The sequence below is a fragment of the Notechis scutatus genome, chromosome 2, assembly GCF_049901735.1.
Source record: "Notechis scutatus isolate UNSWTSFEM ecotype Mainland chromosome 2, rNotScu1.2, whole genome shotgun sequence".
In the NCBI taxonomy this organism is placed as follows: domain Eukaryota; kingdom Metazoa; phylum Chordata; class Lepidosauria; order Squamata; family Elapidae; genus Notechis; species Notechis scutatus.
In genome coordinates this window covers 154976195-154995936 of record NC_142010.1, presented here as the reverse complement: position 1 = coordinate 154995936, position 19742 = coordinate 154976195, and the positions used below count along the sequence as shown (strand labels likewise).

General features: G+C 40.2%; 1 protein-coding gene across 1 annotated transcript; it reads right to left on the bottom strand.

Moving 5' to 3' along the window:
* Positions 1–153: 153 nt before the first annotated feature.
* On the bottom strand, positions 154–16442 carry ICAM4 (intercellular adhesion molecule 4 (Landsteiner-Wiener blood group)). The gene is made up of 5 exons (XM_087956915.1): positions 16330–16442; positions 14181–14252; positions 10049–10315; positions 7527–7844; positions 154–413 (listed from the first exon to the last, which is right to left on the bottom strand). The coding sequence occupies exons 2-5, from the start codon at positions 14248–14250 to the stop codon at positions 310–312; spliced, it is 759 nt and encodes a 252-aa protein (XP_087813041.1). The 5' UTR covers positions 14251–14252; positions 16330–16442; the 3' UTR covers positions 154–309.
* Positions 16443–19742: the final 3300 nt, after the last annotated feature.

Below are 19742 nucleotides of genomic sequence, written 5' to 3'. Positions count from 1 at the left end.
TTCAGGCTATGAATTGATGAGAATCCAACTCACCAGCCAATCATTGCAGCTTTAGTGCCTTGTAAGGGGACATTTCAAGCAGGAAGAAGAGTGTTAGAGTGGGATACATTTTCTTGATTCCAATTTCCACAGACTCAAGATGAACCCTGGATATCATATTGTGAGTTTTTAATATTCTTTCTGTATACAAAGTGATTCATTATTGTGTCATGACACATTCCTTGCAAATGAGATGTTTGTGAAATGGAACTTCTACTTTGATCACTCTTCTCAAATGATATATATTATTGAGTTGCCCTTTCCATTGCATTAATTAATACAACGTTTAACGATGAAGATGAGAAAAACAACCAGCACAGAGACTAGCAAAGCAGCAACAGCAGTAACAGCTACAATGATAGCCAAATAGGATTCTGAAAATCAAATAGAAGGACAATTGGAAAAGGAGAATGAAACATCACAACATTATTGTCAAAATATTTAGATATTTTAGGGTGGGTGAATTTTGCAAAGAGAATTCAATGTATCACCCAACTGCATTAATAAGGCTATTATGCTACTTTATATTATAAAATAACTACAAATTCTCCAAATCAAACTAAACATTAATAAGCATAGCCGTACTTCACATGTGACAAAGAACCAGCTGCCTTCATATTTTCCAAGCAGAATATTACATTAATATGATCTGAAACTGACTCTGAAGAGCAGATGGCATCTGAGGGTATAAGTATCTATTATTTGTTTATATCCCACCACCAGCTTACAGTTATGTTGTAAGCTGAAATGTAAACTCAACTAACAGAAATAGCAATCAGATGGGATATTGCATTTTACATATGTTCACACAAAAATAAATTTTTTCTGCCATTGAATTAGTACAAATTTAACATATTAAAAATTTCAGACCTCTTAAGTTTCAAGAAATAATATTTCGGTATATTAGCAATTATTTGTTCATTTTAGACTGAATTTATAACTCAACAGCAAAGGAAAAATTTGCATAAAGACAACCCTACACTAAATCTTGGGTGACTGCAATGGCCACAGCTTTACATGTTTCATTTCATGTAAATTTGGATAATCCTTAGCTGATTAAGCTAAAGATTTGAGGGAAATAAGTGGGTTGATAAAATATGGGTCTGCTAATAATCTGGACATATGAGGGACCACAAAAAAAGTTTGAGTTTTACAAGGAGGAAAATGTGTTTTACTCACAAGGCATAATTTTCTTTTTTCCCTCAAGAAAAGTGTCATTTAAAAATTTAGTTTCCTGATTCTCTTGATAGAATGCTGAATACGATTCTTCTTTGATATGTCTAAGCATTGACTTGAAAGCTGGGTGTTTTCCTCAAGTCCAGCCCTGGTTGCCAATAGCCGCAGTTCAGATTATTCACTATAATCCTTTAACCCCTTGTTTATGTTTGTTTGGATTTGTTTTTTTAATTGTATTATATTTTATTATTTTATTTTTGTTAGATTGTGAGCCACCCAGTGTTCAGAATTGGGTTGTGCCTCAGTTGAATAAAATAATTTGAATTAATTATATAAATTAAATTAAATTGGGAACAGATAAAGAGATTTTTCTCAGGAGGAATATATCCAGTTTTTTTTGGGAGGGGTTTGCAAATGTTTCCTTGTGGGGGAGGACAGCATTCATGGACTCGAGTTAATATGCTTTTCATTGTACTATTTCCCATTTGTGGACTCACTTCCTCTCCAAGTTAAGATTCTTCCAGTCTCAACTTCTATTTTTCTGCCATTTTGTTTTGTTTCTCTATGTTATTGCTTATATTATCTACCGTACCAGTCTTGGTGACATTAATTGAAGGGATATGCACAGTAGAAATATTATGAAATAGTAAATAAAGGCATTATAGTCCATCTGTGACATGGAAGATAACTTAATATGTCGCTTTTATTTCAGACATGTATCAGCTGAAGAACAGGGTAGGAAAGATTAGTTCTTATTTTAAAAATGAGTTGATGAAACTCATTTAATTAAAGTAACTTTCTAACTAAGAATAACTAAACAAGCAGGAATTGTTACGTGGAGGAGGTCTAGAATGGTATGTTTCATAGGTGGCTGGCAGAGGTGGTATTCAGCTGGTTCTGATTGGTTCTGGAAAACCGTTAGCGGAAATTTTGAGTAGTTTGGAATACCACCTCTGACTGGCCCAACCCCCCATCTGCCTCCTAAGTCCCAGCTGATCGGCTGGGTCTTCTTTTGTTGCCCTGCACAGGAGGATGGAGCTGGAAAGCAGGTTAGTGGGGTGGGCAGGGAATGGGGATTTTACAGTATCCTTCCCCTGGAGTGGGTTGGAAATGGAGATTTTGCAGTATATCCTTCCCCTGCCATGCCCACCAAGCCACGCCTACCAAGCCACATCACACCCACCAAGCCATGCCCGCAGAACCGGTAGTAAAAAATTTTGAATCCCACCACTGGTGGCTGGCAACCTCAACATTATGATGTGGTCTCTCTTCATATTATATAATAAAGAAAAGTATCTGAGCATGCACGGAGTCCTTTTCTCTCCTATCTGAGCAATCACATGCTTTTTCTGCATACTTATAATAAAGCCTTCTGTTGTACTTGTGGGTAAGAGAGATGCTTTTGGGCAGACCCTGGTTTAAAATCTTGGCATTTTGTTTTTAAACACTAATCAGTCTTCCCTTGATGGTATTCTGAGTTCTATCATCGAATCATAGGGTTGGAAGGGATCTTGGGGGTCTTTTAGATCAAACCCCTGCCATAGACAGGGGTCCTTATTCCACCCCTGGTTGTTTAGTCTTTTCTCGAAAACCTCCAAAAATGAAGCATCCAGAACGAATCCAAATGCCGTAGAAAAAATGCTCTTGACAGTCATACAATTCTGGTGTTACAACCTTTTTCTTCCCCAGCCCATTGTCTATGTTTTATCCTCACTTGAGGCCTAGGGCCAAGTGGCACCCAACAGGAGCAGCAGTCTTATCCCAAACTGACTGGGCACACACACACACAAAAATCGAGCATATGGATTCTGACATGTGAAGTTCACTTAACATGTCATAGTGAATCAGAACTGCTTCTCTGATCCTAAACATGCATGCAATTGTGTATGCATTCCTTTTTAAAAAATGGAGAAAGAGTTAATGCAGTTCAAAAGAAAAATACTATAGCAAACATCTGCCCCCCCCCTTCCCACTCTCTCTGAAATATGTCTGAACTGGCTGTTCACCATTTATACGTTTTTATAATAACAAGGGCGGCAGGGAAGTACGCTATTTGATCATCCCTAGAGAATGGAAGCTGTTGCTACATTTCTGCAATGAGACAAGGTTCTGGCATGTCTGTTCAGTGAAGGTGAACTTATCAGCAGTCTTGAGTGAAACTTCTGAGGATTTGGCTTGATAGACTGGTTCCTGTAGGCTGAAATGCACTGCTGCATGACAATAACCATGGTCCTCTGGCTGGAGGGTGACAGGGAGAGTGACCGTATAGTTTTCTGTTTCAACCCAAGTACAGTTTGTAAAACTTGGCGTACCCACCATCTTTGACCCTTTAAAAAAGGTCACCACAAGGTTAAGGCAGGGATACATTCTTATTATGTGGCATATCAGGTTATAGGCCCAGCTCTGGCTTGGGGACAGCTTCTGGAGTTCCAGGGTCATTTTATCAACAGGTCCTGTAATGCAGGGGCCTACAACCTTGGCCACTTTAAGCCTGGAGGACTTCAACTCCCAGAATTCCCCAGCCAGCAAAGCTGGCTGGGGAATTCTGGGAGTTGAAGTCCTCCAGGCTTAAAGTGGCCAAGGTTGTAGGCCCCTGCTGTAATGGCATCATATGTGGCCAAAGAAAGACAACATTAACTGGACTGAATGGCTGGATTTCTTCTCTGAGAGAGATGGAATATTTCTCTTCCTTGCTCTCCTGCCAATAGCTGGAGGGGTCCAAGCTCTTCCAGGGTTCCTTCACAACTCCTCATTGACCTGCTTCAAGGAGAAAGATTTCCTCTATCTGCCAAATTTGGACATTGCTACCACCACCCCTTAGAAATCTTAAAAACTCAGACATTTCTTCAGATTCCTGTTCAGTCAAGGAATTGGAAGTAGGGCTGTGGTTTAAACAGACTGGATCTCCTTGAATCATCACCACATACTCTACGTGGAAAATTGAGGGGCTATTAAAAAAAGACTTTTTTTTAGTAGCCCTTAAATTCCAAGTTTACAGCATTAATCAGACTACAGCAGTGAATACCTAAGTAATAGTTCAAATGATAGACGGTTTTAGAAGTGCTGGTATTTTATATGATGGCTGATAGGCTTTTTCTTCTGGGATATTCAGGTATCTAACACAAGAACATACTGTATGCACTTGGTTACGTTAGATAATCTAAACAAATTAGGAATTGATTGCTATTTTATCTTTGTGGATCTATTTAGCAGGATGATTGATTCTTCAGGACCAATTTTGTAATAGTGTTTCTTAACAGACTATTTTGACATCTTAGAACATTTTGGCTCATAAGGCAACATTTGCCATTTGGTCATGAAATTCTACGCCGAAATGGACATTAAATGCCCAACCATTTCCAATCTTAATTTCTAATCTTATCTAAGGAACAATAAATCATCCTTAATTTGACAGCAGAAATTGTATTGAAAACCTACTTTCACCCCTCAACCACTGCTCTGCTCCTTTTTAAAGTAGCAACATCTTTGATGAATCATCCTTCTAGAACATATTTTTGTGAAATGTTTTCCCACCAAAGTATTTTAATTCATCTGATCACAGATGTCTATCCTTTACTGTATTTCAACTACACACTGAACTGCAAGCTCGCCAACCTATTTATACTTTAGTGTGTCATGTGTAAACCCAACATTTATAGTTAGTTTATGCTTCAGGGTGTTAAAATTGAGTTAACTGCTTGTAAACATGGCCTTTGTATAAAACATGATGCTCTTTTTCCAGTCGTAGGAAGGAATGCAGTGTGCTTAAAATGCTGGGTTAGAGGCAGAAAGACCTATATTTTACTCCACAGCTAGCTTTGGAACCTTTCAGGGTGACTTTAGGCCAGTCACCTTCTCTCAGCCCAACCTACTCAAGTGTTGTTATGGGAAAAAGTAGGAGGAGCATTATGCCTCTTAATGAAAGGCAAGATATAAATGAATGAATGCTAATATAAGAGGATATAAGAATTGTCCTTTCAATGCTCTTTTTAGAGCACATACAGAATGTATATGTAGTGTTTTAGGAGATTCTAGCCCTCCATCCTAAGCTAGAAGAAAATAGCTACTCAGGAGAGGCTGCTAAAGTCTCTGTGTGTGTTGGGGAGGGGAGAGATGCTGATTTAAAAGTCTGTTTTCATCTTTTGCAGGACATAATTAAAAGGGCAAGAGGATGTTGCTTTTTGCACTGGACAAGCTGGATGGTGGACTCATAAATCAACTGACAGCTTCCTCTTCTTGCTACTCACTCTTCCTTTCTCCTGACTCTTACAAATGTTGAAGACAATAGCCAACAACCTATGGCCATACTAAAGTATATGTCTTGCACATCCTTGAGTGCAACAGAAAAGCGGCATCACGAATTACACTGATACAGATCAAAAAGGCCCGGAAGCATAGCTGTCCTTATAGATTTAGTGCAGGAATCTTTCAGGAGAGTGAGCAGTGGTTTCTTCAACTTTCCTTTCTTTCTGCAGACAAAGTCACCTACCAGCAGGAGAAATAACCACGACCATTCTCCATAACATTTGGTGGGGAAGGAGAGGGAGACTTCTGGCACTCTCTTCTAAAAATCCAAAATCTTTCCAAAAAACATTTTGCTGGGTTTGCCACTGAACTATCAGCCTCTTTCAACAGCCCCTGTGGCAGTGTGGTGTGGAGAAGTAAATTTGGGTGCTTTGGAGCATTTGCAACGAAGGAAAACCTTGTTAAAGGGTTTTTGAGTTACTGTTATTTACTGCATTAGATGTAGAGTCAGTCCTCACACAATGACCAGGCACTTAATGACTATTCAAAAATTACAACAAAACCCTAGAAGTTATTTACAACCCATCTTCAAAGTTACACCTGCTGCATTTCCCCAGCCCGCAGTCACCTGGTCACATTTCAGGAGTTTGGCAACCAGCTTGCATCTAAGGTACGACCAGTAGCAATGTGCCATGGTCACATTATCATGTCACAAAATTGAGTCAGTTGCATGGTGACCCACTTACTGACCTCAATGACTTACAATGGAAATTCCAGGCTCAGCTGCAGGTTAAGTGTTAAGTTTATAAAAATGCCCTCCTGCATTTTCAAAAGTATTTGATTCTTAAACCTGAAATTCTTTTATATTGTTATTATCATTATTGCTGCAAGTGAAGTGAAGTACAGTGCAAGTAGGGGGTGAGGGTTCTACCATCCCTGAACATATAGACTGAAACATGCTTCTTTCCCCTACTGCAGGGGATAAGAAAAAAAAAATTCTTCCTTGTTTTTCCTCCCTCCCTCCTCACCTGGTCACATCCTCTTTTTCCTGCTAATTCCCTCCCTCCTCTTTTTCCTGCTAATTCTTCATTTCCCACAGCACTAGTTTTGGAAAGATGTTGCCATCAGCACCCTGATTATGCCTTAAAATTGGGACTGTGATGACCTCTTTCCTTTTGTTACAGTTTTTGTTTAGACCAGGGGTGTCCAACCTTGGCAACTTTAAGACTTGTGGACTTCAACTCCCAGAGTTCTGGGAGTTGAAGTCCACAAGTCTTAAAGTTGCCAAGGTTGGACACCCCTGGTTTAGACCTTTGACTGCTGCAGTTGTCTTCATAGCAGAGGAGGATTGGGGCCCCAGGGCTGCCTATAGCAATATTAATTAGACTTATATACTGCTTTATAGTGCTTCTTTATAGTCCTCTCTAAGCGGTTTACAGAGTCAGCATATTGCACCCAACAATCTGGGTCCTCATTTTACCCACCTCAGAAGGATGGAAGGCTGAGTCAACCTTGAGCCTGGTGGGATTCGATCTGCCAAATTGTAGGCAATTGGCTGCAGAAGTAGCTTGCAGAACTGCACTCTAACCACTGCACCACAGAAGCTCCTAGCCTCTCCAGAGCAGTCCACAGGCCCTTCTAAAAGTTGCCATCTAACTTTAATGTGAAATAACAGGAAGTTATTAAAGGATGATGAGACTTTATTAACTCTAATTAAGTTAAATTTCCTCAAGTTCCAGTTGCTTCTCATTTTTTTTTTTTTGCCCTGGTCTTGCATGTTTCTCTGTCTGACCTTAACTGCTGCTATTCTGCAGGGCGGTCACTATAGGACATTGACATGGCCTGAGTCTCAAGAAAGGCAAGTTGGAAAGACCTGCTTTAAAGGAAGTGAATGGGAGTTCGCCAAAATCTATGCAAAGATAATCAAAATAGAGGGATGAATTAAAAAGGGGGAAGACCTTTTCTCCCTCATGCACACCCATCCACCCCACCGGAGGGGGGGATTATTATACTCTGTAACTACAGAGTGAAGTAAATCAGAACTGGAGCAATGGATGGGATCTTACCCAAAATCCACAATGATATGCTGTGGGAGGTGTTTTCCAGGAGTGGTCCTGTTGGTCCCAGATTCAGGGATGTTTGGCAGGTGATTGTCTTGCTGTAGTCGTCTTTCTGAGCTATCATGTGATGGTTCACCACAACAGCACCAGCCTCAGGGTCAGTATGATCCTTAAAGGTCTTTACCAGAAGTTGTTCTTCCCCTTTCAGCAAGGTCACGGTGAGGTCCCGGATGGGGGCTACACCAAAAACCCGGCATGTCAAATTATACTGCTTGCCCACTTCCATTTCTGGTAATGGATCCAGCTCAATCTTCTCTGGAGGTTCTGTAATAGAATAAGATATAGCCAAACATCTTCAATGTGATGATGAGTAAAATCCTGGCTTTTCTGGACTTAATTCCATTGCAGTTCAGCAAAAAGATTTCCAAAGCACATCTGGGATAGAATACAGGAAGTCCTTGACCTACAACAGTTCATTTAGTGACCGTTTGAAGTTACGGCACTGAAAAAAGTGACTGATGATCGTTTTTCACACTTATGACCTTTGCAGCATTCCCTCGCCCCCCCCCCCATGGTCACGGGATTTATATTCGGATGATTGACAACTGACTCACATTTATGTGGGTTGCAGTGTCCCAGAGTTGTGTGATCCCCTTTTGTGACCTTCTGACAGGTAAGATCAATTAGGAAAGCAGATTCACTTAACAACCGTGTTACTGATTTAATGACTGCAGTGATTCACTTAACAAATGAAGCGCAAAAAGTCGTAAAATGGAGCAAACTTACTTAACAAATTTCTCACTTAACACAAGTTTTGGGCTCAATTGTGGTTGTAAGTTGAGCATTACCTGTATATGTCTATATTTGGCCGTCTGTCCTTCTCTATCACCCACTAAAGGCTTCCTTCTCCCATTTGAAAAAAATTAAGTGGATCTCCCTGCAGACTGGTGGAAAGTGATTTCTCAGCAAAAGTAAGTGTTGGAGAACTTGGAGGGGTGACAACTTTAAGACTTTGCTGGCTGAGGAATTCTGGGAGTTGAAGTCCACAAGTCTTAAAGTTGCCAAGGTTGGACACCCCTGGAGTAAAGCATTGGTGGCTGCATTCTTTAAAAGCAACTTAAGCTCTGCAAAACAGTGAAAGTGGCCAGCCATATTCTGCTAACCGCAGAAAAGGGGTAGATTTATTACATTAGCTAATATGTACAGTTGCAGGATTTGTCTGCTCTCTCTTCTCATCCCTTCTTAAGGAGGAAGGAAGAGGGAAGTGAGAAGAGCATCCAGCAATGATGGCCAATATTTTCCTTCTAGCCCAGGCCGCCTGCTGTTGTTGCTGCAGAACAGGGCCGTCAAACTCCCGGCCTGCAGGCCCGATGCGTCACGCACTGGCCACGCCCATGCCTGGTTTAGCGAATCTCACAAACTTTTCCTCTATGTGCCCAGACATGACTGAAAAGGTTTCTAGAGGGAGGGACTTCACTGGCTGAGATACTGTAACTGCGAAACAGTTAACACTTTCTTTACTAACCTAAGGCAGAAACAAATCATCTAGCTAAACCAAGTTCTATTGTTTCATTTTACTGGCACACTTTGGGGCCATTTTAGTATATAATTTTTATTGTAACTAGAGTGAACACTAGATACTTCTAAGTGCCAGATAACCACGGACTACTAAGATTAAGCTTCAGCAGTCAAGCGTTGATTTTGAAACAGATGCTTGACATTACATTGGAACCTCGAATGACTTTTCTCCGTCAGTGGGATGACAGTGGCAAAGAAGTTTAATGCCAAAAGCAAATTTAAAAGAAATTATAAAGGATTTCAAGGCCTAATTGCATAAAAACCTCTTCAGCTGTTGTCAGAAGGTGAAGTGGGACAAAGTGTAGTTTTTCCAGGGTGGGGGGGAAATCTAAAACTTTGCTGCAATTGTGAGGGGGGAAGTTCCTACAAGATGCCTGGGGACTTCTTCTGGACATTATAAATCAGGCGTGTCAAACTCAAGGCCCGCTGGTTGCATTCGGCCCGCAGTGTGTTTAGACCTGGCCGTGGGGCCACCCTGGAAACAGCAAAGGACCAGCCTGTGGTGCCTCTGCCAGTGAAAACGGAGCTCCATTTTCCCTGGCAGAAGGTTGCAGGAGGCCATCATGGTCAAAAACAGAGCTCAGGAGCCTGCTGGCAGAGCACTAGAGCCACCACAGGTGCCCCCGACATGAGTGATGTTGAGCTGGCCACGCCCACCCTGGCCACACCCACCCCGGCCCCTCAAGGTCAAACACAACCCTGATATAGCCCTCAATGAAATCGAGTTTGACATGCCTGCTATAAATCTTCCTCTATATCAGGCAGATTTGTACTCTCAGGTTTGCCTTTTGGCTTCCTGAGCCCCCATTTTCTTTTCTGATCTTGTTGAATTTGAGCGCCTGATCCCAAAGAAGGGAGAATTCCTTCCTCTCTTCCACCGAACTGCAGTAAGGATCCTTCACAGTAGGCAACATTAAAAAATTAGACTTTCATAGCTGAATTTAACTTACGGTAAACTGTGACAATTGTTTCCCAAGACCTGGGTTCATTATTACAGGTCACAACACATGATGCACGGAGTGACCAGTAAACGACAATGAAAGTGAAAGTTTTCCAGGTGGGGCCGATGTCATTATAATCATAGGTTTCAGAAGACCTCTCCTGAATATCACAGCTACTGATGCTGCTGCTGTTCGTTGTGCAATTCAGCACAAAGAAGTGTCCAAATTTCACCACAGCTTTTCTCAAGGGCTCTATTGGGTCTTTCTCCTGAGCCTCTGAAAACACAAGGAAAAAACACATGTGTCAAGAACAGGAAATAACAAGATACTGTCATTTTCTTCTGATTTTGTCCAAAGTATTTAAATCTCTCACACAATCAGCTGAGATCTTGCTCACCAATATCACCATGAAAAATTCAGAAAAGGACGTTATTATAGTAACCTGCTTCTACCGTGACATCCAGAAAGATGTTTGTAAAATTTTGCACCAGGAGGTTAACTCTTATTACTGAACTTCTAAAATACTTGTTAAATTGTTGTTGTTAAATGTTCGGATTGCCACCTGTTTCAGAAGCATATACATAATTTTATCCCTCAGTAAATTAGCTGTTTGTCTATCATAGCAAAAAAATAAAATAATCAACCAATCACATTTTTCTTATTAAATGTTTATTAAAAGGCACACAAATGCCTCCTCCATATGTCATTTTTCACAGCTGATCTAGAATTATATTTTCTTAACTCTTATCCCCTTCTTTAGCAATAGCAACAGCACTAAGACTTATATACCGCTTCACAGTGCTTTACAGCCCTCTCTAAGCGGTTTATAGGGTCAGCATATTGTCCCCAACAATCTGGGTCCTCATTTTACTGACCTCGGAAGGATGGAAGGCTGAATCAACCTTGAGCCAGTGAGACACGAACTGCCAAACTGCTCACACCTGGTGATCAGCAGAAGTAGCCTGCAGTACTGCATTCTAACCACTGTGCCACTTTGGCTCCTTTACTTGAGATTCATGGCAGTTTTCACCATCTGGACTCATAAAAAAGAATTTCTCCACAAATTCCATCAATACCTCAACAGCTTCCATCCCATCATCAATGAATCTACAAAACAAGTCCACTTCAGAGGTGGCATTCAGCCAGTTCTGACAGGTTTTGGAGAAGCGGTAGCGGAAATTTTGAGTAGTTCGGAGAACTGGCAAATACCACCTCTGACTGGCCCCATCCCCATCTATTCGCTGCCTCCCGAGTCTCAGCTGACCAGAGTCCCAGCTAATCACCTGGGTCTTTTTTTGTTTCCCTGCACAGGATAATGGAGCTGAAAAGCAGGTTAGCAGGGTGAGGAGGGAATGGAGATTTTGCAGTATATCCTTCCCCTGCCACATCCACCAAGCCATGCCCCACCCACCAAGCCACACCACGCCCACCAAGCCATGCCCACAAAACTGATAGTAAAAAAATTCGAATCCCACCACTGGTCCACTTCCTTAATGTCACAGTAAAATCACACCAATGGACACCTAGGCAATATACAGCATGCTTCTAGCTTCCACCCAGAGCACATAATCAAGCCACCCTCTCATCTACATCCAGGCGCTACACTACAATGGCATCTGTTCTGGTCCACCTGAAGGTCATGCTCAAGTGGTGGAATTAAACCAGACACTCAGGAGGCTGAATGTATCTTCCAAAGAAGATCAACAGGCAAATCAATAGAACCTGATTGGTTCTCAGGGAAGATCTATTAAAAGACAGACCACAAAAACAGAACAGAATACCATTGTCACTTATAGCTCACAGCTCAATCACACAAAAGATTATTAATAAGCTCAAGCCAATAATGGACAGTGACACTTCATTTTCTCAAGTACAGGATATATTTTATTTACCTATATTTTAAATAAGCATCCATCCATCGTGAAGCATATTCTCACAAGCAATAAGAAATAACAGGACAATGATGCTAAAACAGGAACCTGACCCTGCCACAAATCCAGATTTGCTCCCACAAATACCAATGGCTCCATCACCAGCTCCAACAAGCACACTCTAAAGTGACATACCCCATCATCTGCCAGCAATGCCCTTCTGGATTCTATATAGGATAAACAGGAAAAACTTCGCAGAAAAGTCCAGAAAAGCTAAACAAAAAAAATCACATTTGACTAAGACAGATGCAGGAAAAATTGTTTTCCCATAATGTTTTTATCTCTGTCTACTTGTGCTTAGTAGTGGCTTCTTTTTGTGTTTTTCTATTTTCCTATTCAGTGCAGAACAATAGTGGTTAAGACACCAGGCTAGAAACTGGGAGCTGTGAGTTCTAGTCCCGCCTTAGGCATGAAATCCTTTGGATGTCCTGCAGCCAGTCATTCTCTCTCAACTCTAAGAAGGGAAGATTTCAAAAAAAATAAATCTCAACAAACACAATGGCATTTTAACACATGACAACTATTAATTGATAAGGTACTTGTAATCAGTCTCATATGTAGCCTGCATCTTATAACCACCCCCTCTTCCCCTCCCCTTTTCACCCCAATTTAAATCTTTGAGGCAAGATTTAGACTTAGCCAGTGGCCACTCTATGCAGATGAGGAAGTGAGATGCAGTTCATAACAGCTACTGTATATCTTTTAAACAAAATGTTGCAAAAGGTGCTACTAGACTCCTGACTTTTGGTCACTCTGGGTTGCTCACTTGTTTCCCCTTGCCAGAGATGGAAAGAACCAGAAAATGTTGCCCCCCGTGCTCTTCTATGGGAAGGTAAACTGGAAGACAAATCCTATCACCCTTGACTACTGAACATGCTGAAATCCAGAGAGAACCAATTTAACTTTCCTGATTTAACATCAGTACTGTTCCAAGATCTTCATGATCTTGGGCCCATTACTATTGTACAAACAGATTAACAGAGTTGGAAGGGATCTAATCCAACCCCCGCGCCCAAGCAGGAGACCCAACACCATTTCTGACAAACAGCTGTCCAGTCTCTTTTGGAAACCTTCCAGTGATGAAGCTCCCACAACTTCCAAAGACAACTTCTATTCCTTCTGTTGATAGTTCTGTCTCACAGGCATGCCATGGCAAGGACAAAATCAAGAACTTGTGTTAAATTTCTTGAGCTCGCATACAGCATCCATGTTTGCAGTGTGAATTTATGACATCTAATCTTTACATAGTATGGTTGGGAAATGTGTTATTTCAACCTGCATGAGGGTAGTTTCTGTTGGTCCTGATAATGGCCTGAATGCAAAACACTCCGTCTCTGGATATTTTCTGAGCTGTATAGATTAGAAGTAGCCAAGGCAACCTTCTTCTGAAACGGAAAGGAGCCAGAGAGGGTTGAAGCATGCTTAGTTTTCTTGTCTCAAACCAGAGAGATGGGATGCTAGATGGAAAAGACTCTTTTTTATTGAAAAATATCATTTTATCATTTATAATTAGTTTATACCCTAATTAATCCAATCTTATAATTTATTTATTCACACTGTGATGCTAATATCTGAACCTTCCATTTGTGCAGAAGATAGATAGCAAGACTTATACCTTTAGTATTATTGCTAATAATGCATTTCTCTACTTTATAGTTTCTGAAGATTCTTCCCAGGCACATCATATTTACAATACTTATATATTGGCAGCTCATGAAATGAAATGAAAAATATACAAACATATAATAAACATACATTGAAAGAAAATGTATGCTTAAGACCATAGCCAAGGAAACCTGGACATATGTATGCACAGAAATCAGCTAAAATTAAAAGTATAACCAAAATTCAATACTTGGAAAAAATTAAAATTAATACTTAATTTTTGTGCTACCACTAAGAAAGCCTTTTGCTGTAGTCCATCTTGAAACGAGATCCAGGTTTCATGTTGTTAAGTTAAAGACTCAATTATTCACATATGGACAGTTCAAAAAATGAAAGCAAGGGAGTATTTCCCAAACTGACTCTTGCACATAGGTTGGAATATAATGCTTGTGTTTCACTAGCCTGTTGAATGTCACAACAGATGCTGTAGCATTAAAGCACATGGTGAGTCACAGTTTGGAAAGCCAAGCAAAGACCTTCAAGGTGAATACAAAGTCCAGAATGGAGATTAAATTCTGCCTGGGTTCCAGCTTCAGGACACTTACTTGAAAGGGCCAGGAGGAATCCAGTGCAACACAGAAAGGCAGTGAAGTGCTTCCAGGTTTTCACCTCCATCACTAAAAAAGAAAGGAAAAGAAGTAGCTCATTGACTTAGAAAATATCTCCTTCAAAGATCACCCCAGAATAAATCATCAGGGACAACTGCGAAGTGAAGACCAAGCTAAGTGTCAACCTCTGACTCCAGGACCCAAGAGTCCATTCTTGTAGCCTAGGAGCGCCCACATCTTTTGGCATGTAGAGAAGTATTTGAAATCTTCCTTGATATGCTGTCTAGAACAGGGGTCTCCAACCTTGGCAACTTTAAGCCTGGATGACTTCAACTCCCAGAGTTGAAGTCCTCCAGGCTTAAAGTTGGCCAGGTTGGAGACCCTTGGTCTAGAAAACATGAATGCAAGATAACCGGCCCTGAATGTTCCCCTATATTCCAACATGCAAATGAAATATTTTAGTTACATGGTTCCCCCCACCATTTGTTCTTCTTTTGGTGATATTGGGTTGGGCTTTTGTTCTTCCAGTTAATTTTTCCTTGCAAGCTGAAGACTTGCTGCAAGTCTTGGAACAGTTTTAATCTGTTGCTGTTGCTGGTTTTATTTGTCAGTGTAGATGTTCTGATTTCTTCTTCACATGCTTCAGTGCTGTAATGTTTGAATGTGGATTTTTTTGCTTTTTTGTGTGTTCTTCTTATGCCATGAAGCATGTTAAAAAATGGGTCTTTCCTTATCTTTTGTGATTTTTGTTTTTACTGTTTCTAACTGTTTTACAATTTGCTAGGAGGTGTTTTTTTTCTGAAAATCAATTTGCAACCTCTGCTCCAAGTGCTTCTTGGGTTTTCTTACATCCTCTAGAGCTGCTTTTTCTTCTCATAAATCTCCCCCTTTTCTTCCTTGCTTTGTGACAAGAAATTCAGGACAATTTTATTTTATGTATTCATATTAAGAGCAACTGCATTCTCTTCATTGATGATGTAAAGCTGTTCAACACCACAAAAAATGCTGCTACCCTTCAAAAAGACCTTGACTATGTATCAGAATGGTCAAACAAATGGCAACTTCAAATCTAAACAAATAAATGCTCTGTCTTACATATTGACAAAAAAAACAACAGAAAATAAAATACAAGCTGAATAGTCAAGTCCTTGTTGATGATCCAAACTCTGTCAAGGACCTTGGATCATGTCTAATGATCTAAGTGCTAGAGACCACTGTAAGTACATAGCCAAAAAGGCATTAAGGGTTGTTAACCTAACCTTACGTAGATTTTTCTTTGGTAATATCACACTATTAACTAGAGCATACAAAACATTTGCTAGACCAATACTTGAATACAGCTCATCAGTCTGGAACCCACATTACGTATCTGATATTAACACAGTTGAGAAAGTCCAGAAATATTTCACAAGAAGAGTGAAATATTTCACTCCTCTACTCGTTGCAGAATATCTTATGCCACCAGACTTGAAACTCTAGACCTAGAAAACCTAGAACTATGCCGCCTTCGGTCCGATCTAAGTATAGTATATAAAATCATACATTGCAATGTCCTACCAGTCAATGAATACTTCAGCTTCAACTATAACAATACAGGAGCACACAATATATACAAACTCAAGGTTAACCACACTAAACTTGATTGCAGGAAATACGACTTCAGCAACAGAGTGGTCAATGTCTGGAACACTCTACCTGACTCTGTCGTTTCTTCCCGAAACTCCAAAAACTTTAACCTTAGACTGTCTACTATTGACCTCACCCCTTTCCTAAGAGGCCTGTAGGGGGCGTGCATAAGCGCACCAACGTGCCTAACGTCTCTGTCCTATTGTTTCTTTTTATTTTTTTTACATGTATCCATTTCATGTATTCATAACTATGTTTATACTTATACCTATTATCTTGTAAGCGATTGACAAATCAAATAAATAAAAAAATAAATTTTCTCCTCATCAAAGCCTTCCTGAAGTGAAGGAAGCTTGAAAAAACAAGTCTGCTCAAAGCATCTTTCTACTTTGCTCCCATAGTCCATTCTCCACCTTTTTGCCAGTCTACACCCATTTGGCTGATTCCCTGTGAAGTGAAGGTTTTGATGTCCTCCCCATATTGAGATGATAAAGAGATTCAGGAGGTTTTAATCACTTACCTGGTGGCAGAAGTGGCTCAAAGGAGGAAGAGCACCTGAAGAAGACAATGTGGTCTCCGTGTGGTTGGTGCTGTTGTCTTGCTACAAGCTTTCTCCAGTCAATGAGGTTTCTGCTGCTAGTGGTAATAAAAGTCAGGCAGGCAAAACTTCTTCCTGTTAGGAGAAGATAAGGCCCCCAGCTTTTGAGTTCCTAGAAAGACAACTCTGAAGGAGAAGCTCTTTGCATTAATAACAAATACTGGGTGTTAACCAACCTGTGTTAACCCTACTCTTAATAACACATATTTTATTATTAATTATATATTTTATAGCTGCAGCACTTTCTGAGGAGTCTTTGAACAGAAAGGTATTTCCTTTCAAGTATTAGCAGGTCTATTTCTTCCATAGAAATCAATAACATCTTTTCAAGGGGAGGGGAGGGAGGGATGTGCACTACAGTGTCCAAAGTCTCTGCAGCTCATTCCTGAGTTATGTCTGTCAGTTGGTATCTTTGCCCTCAGCCAAAGGTGCTCAGTCTTTGCAGTTTCAGCTAACCCACAGTTTCAACTATGCTCAGATTGTGGAAGGAAAGTTAAACCCACCACTCGCTGTGCTACAAAGGCAATCAGAAAATGCATTCCAGTGGTGGGATTCAATTTTTTTTTTAGTACCGGTTCTGTTGGGTGTGGCTTGGTGGGCATGGCAGGGGAAGGAGACTGTAAAATCTCCAGTAAGAGGTGGTATTTGCTGGATTACTCAAGATTTCCACTACCGGTTCTCCAGAACTGGTCAGAACGTGCTGAATACCACCTCTGGTGTATTCTAATGTAAAGCATTGAATTCTGGAAATTAGCTTTCTTGTAAGATATCAGAAAACTCCAAAGTGACTACAAACAAGTCTAGAATTCATTAAGATGACAACAATTTGGGGATTAAAATGGCACAGACAGGATATTTAAGATGATAATTGCTCAATCTGCTGTCCCAGACAGTCTATGGGAATTGGATAGTTACTTAGGAATTATGAGCTGTCCCCTTAAGGGAATGCATCATGGTAAATGTAGTTAAAGGTATCCTGGGAAATGTAGTTCATGTCACGTGGTCACATCTGTAATCCTGATTGGTCACTAATTTGACCCTCGATGGGTTGGGGGAGTTTCCCTCACTTTTGCCTGAACTCTCTAACTCATGGGAACTGCTTTCTATCACTATGAGATGGGTTAGGAGATAACCATCTTTTACTACAAGGCAGATATACAAAGGATTGGTCATTAAAGAAGAACTTCATCACAAATGTGAGCTATGAGGATGCCTGATGAACCAATGAATGTAATTTGTTATGGACGTCTTCTTGAGTTATCTATCTGCATCTGTACAGCTTCAAATCCACCTCTGTGCAGAAGGCAGAAAAGTAAAAGATGATTAAAATTTGAATTCCTGAACCCCATCAGTATAAAGATTGTTAATTTGGATTTCTGATAAAGCAAAGTAATATTGAAGCCAGGAGTGAATATGCAATGTTAATCTAAACCTGCATTTCCCATTGTCTCTCTCTCTCTCTCTGTGAACATCGGAATTTTTTACATGCTGGTTGGATGGTGGGAGGGGTTGGAATTCCCCCACATGTTACAAACAAAGAGGACTACCCACCCACCCCCTCTTCTTTGCTCAATTTGTCTTCCTGCTATCTCAAAGACTCCATTTGCATAACAAGGAGAAGTCAGATATTTCCCAGCTCTCAAAGGAAAATCAAACCTGTCTTTAAACCTTCTACAAATGCAGTGAGAGACTCTGAGAAATCATACCTATATGTTTGTCAGTAAAACAAAGCTGATCTTCCTCTGCTCCTCTGGCAAAGCAATAAAGAGGCCACGGTTATAAAAATTCTTCCGGCCAGAGCCATCTCCAGAGCAATGGGCACATTCCTTCCCCCTGAAGAGAGACACTTAATCTAGCAATGATTTAAACAGCATCTTGCCTTTTGCTATGATTTTTTTTTACAAAGTCTCTCAAGATTGACCAGAGTGTTTATCCATTGATGACCCCTTTTGCAACTCTTGTGGACAATTTAATCAATTTAATTCAAAGGTCCCAAGAGTAACTGCAACCTAACATGGGCATAGCAACAGTGTCTTCCTGACCCTTTGCTGACACCTTGTGAGGCAAGTGACAATTAAATCTCCAGTCAGAGGTGGTATTTGCTGGATTACTCAAAATTTTCACTACCGGTTCTCCAGAACTGGTCAGAACCTGCTGAATACAACCTCTGGTGTATTCTAATGTAAAGCATTGATTTCTGGAAATTAGCTTTCTTGTAAGATATCAGAAAACTCCAAAGTGACTACAAACAAGTCTAGAATTCATTAAGATGACAACAATTTTGGGATTAAAATGGCACAGACAGGATATTTAAGATGATAACTGCTCAATAAAGAAGAGAGCAGAAGGCATAATTGTATATTTTTTCTAATTACTTTCTTTATGCTTTTTTCTTACTTTGCAATTTTTGTTTGTTCATTTTTACAGTATTGAAAAATTCACACATACACAAATTATATACGACAATACAGTATTGTAGCAACAATTTATGGAGGTTTCCCAGTACAGCTGATCTGACCCCACCGATCTGTTACGATAGCTGATGAAGACTAAATCAAACCAAACAAACTCCTTTTTCCAATGTTCTTCTGGTTCATCGTTTATTTGTTTTCTGTCTCACATTTATGATTTTTATAAGTAACTCAAGGCAGAGAGCATACCTAATACTCTTTCCTCCTCTTATTTTCTCCACAACAACAGTCCTGTGAGGTGAGTTGGGCTGAGAAAGAATAACTGGCTTAAAGTTACCCAGTCAGTTTTCATGCCTAAGGAAGGACTAGGACTCACAGTAACCTGGTTTCTAGGCCAGCAGCACCTTAATCACCTCACCAAACAATAAAGGTATTCTCAGAACCTGAGAAACAGGATGTTAGTTTGCCAAACAGCACAAGTTTGGAAGATCTCCACATTTTTCCTTGATCATGAAAACAAGGTTTCTTGATTTCCCGCCAGCTCCCCACTGCCATCAAGAAATGGATAACATCATCATAATTGTTATCATCATTGAGACGGTCAAGGAATCCCTCTCCTAACAAACTGAGATATAAAGGGAATTCGGGTAGTCTCAGATTATGACCACAATTGACCCCCGCAATTTTTATTGTTAAGTGAGACATTTGTTAAGTGAGTTTTGTCCCATTTTACAACCTTTCTTGCCACTATTGTTAAGTGAATCGCTGCAGTTGATAAGTTAGTAACCAGGTTGCTAAGTGAATCTGGCTCCCCCATTAACTTTCTTGTCAGAAGGTCACAAAAGGTGATCGCATGACCCTGGGACACAGCAAAGGTCATAAACATGAACCAGTTGCAAAAAAAAATCTGAATTTTGATCACAT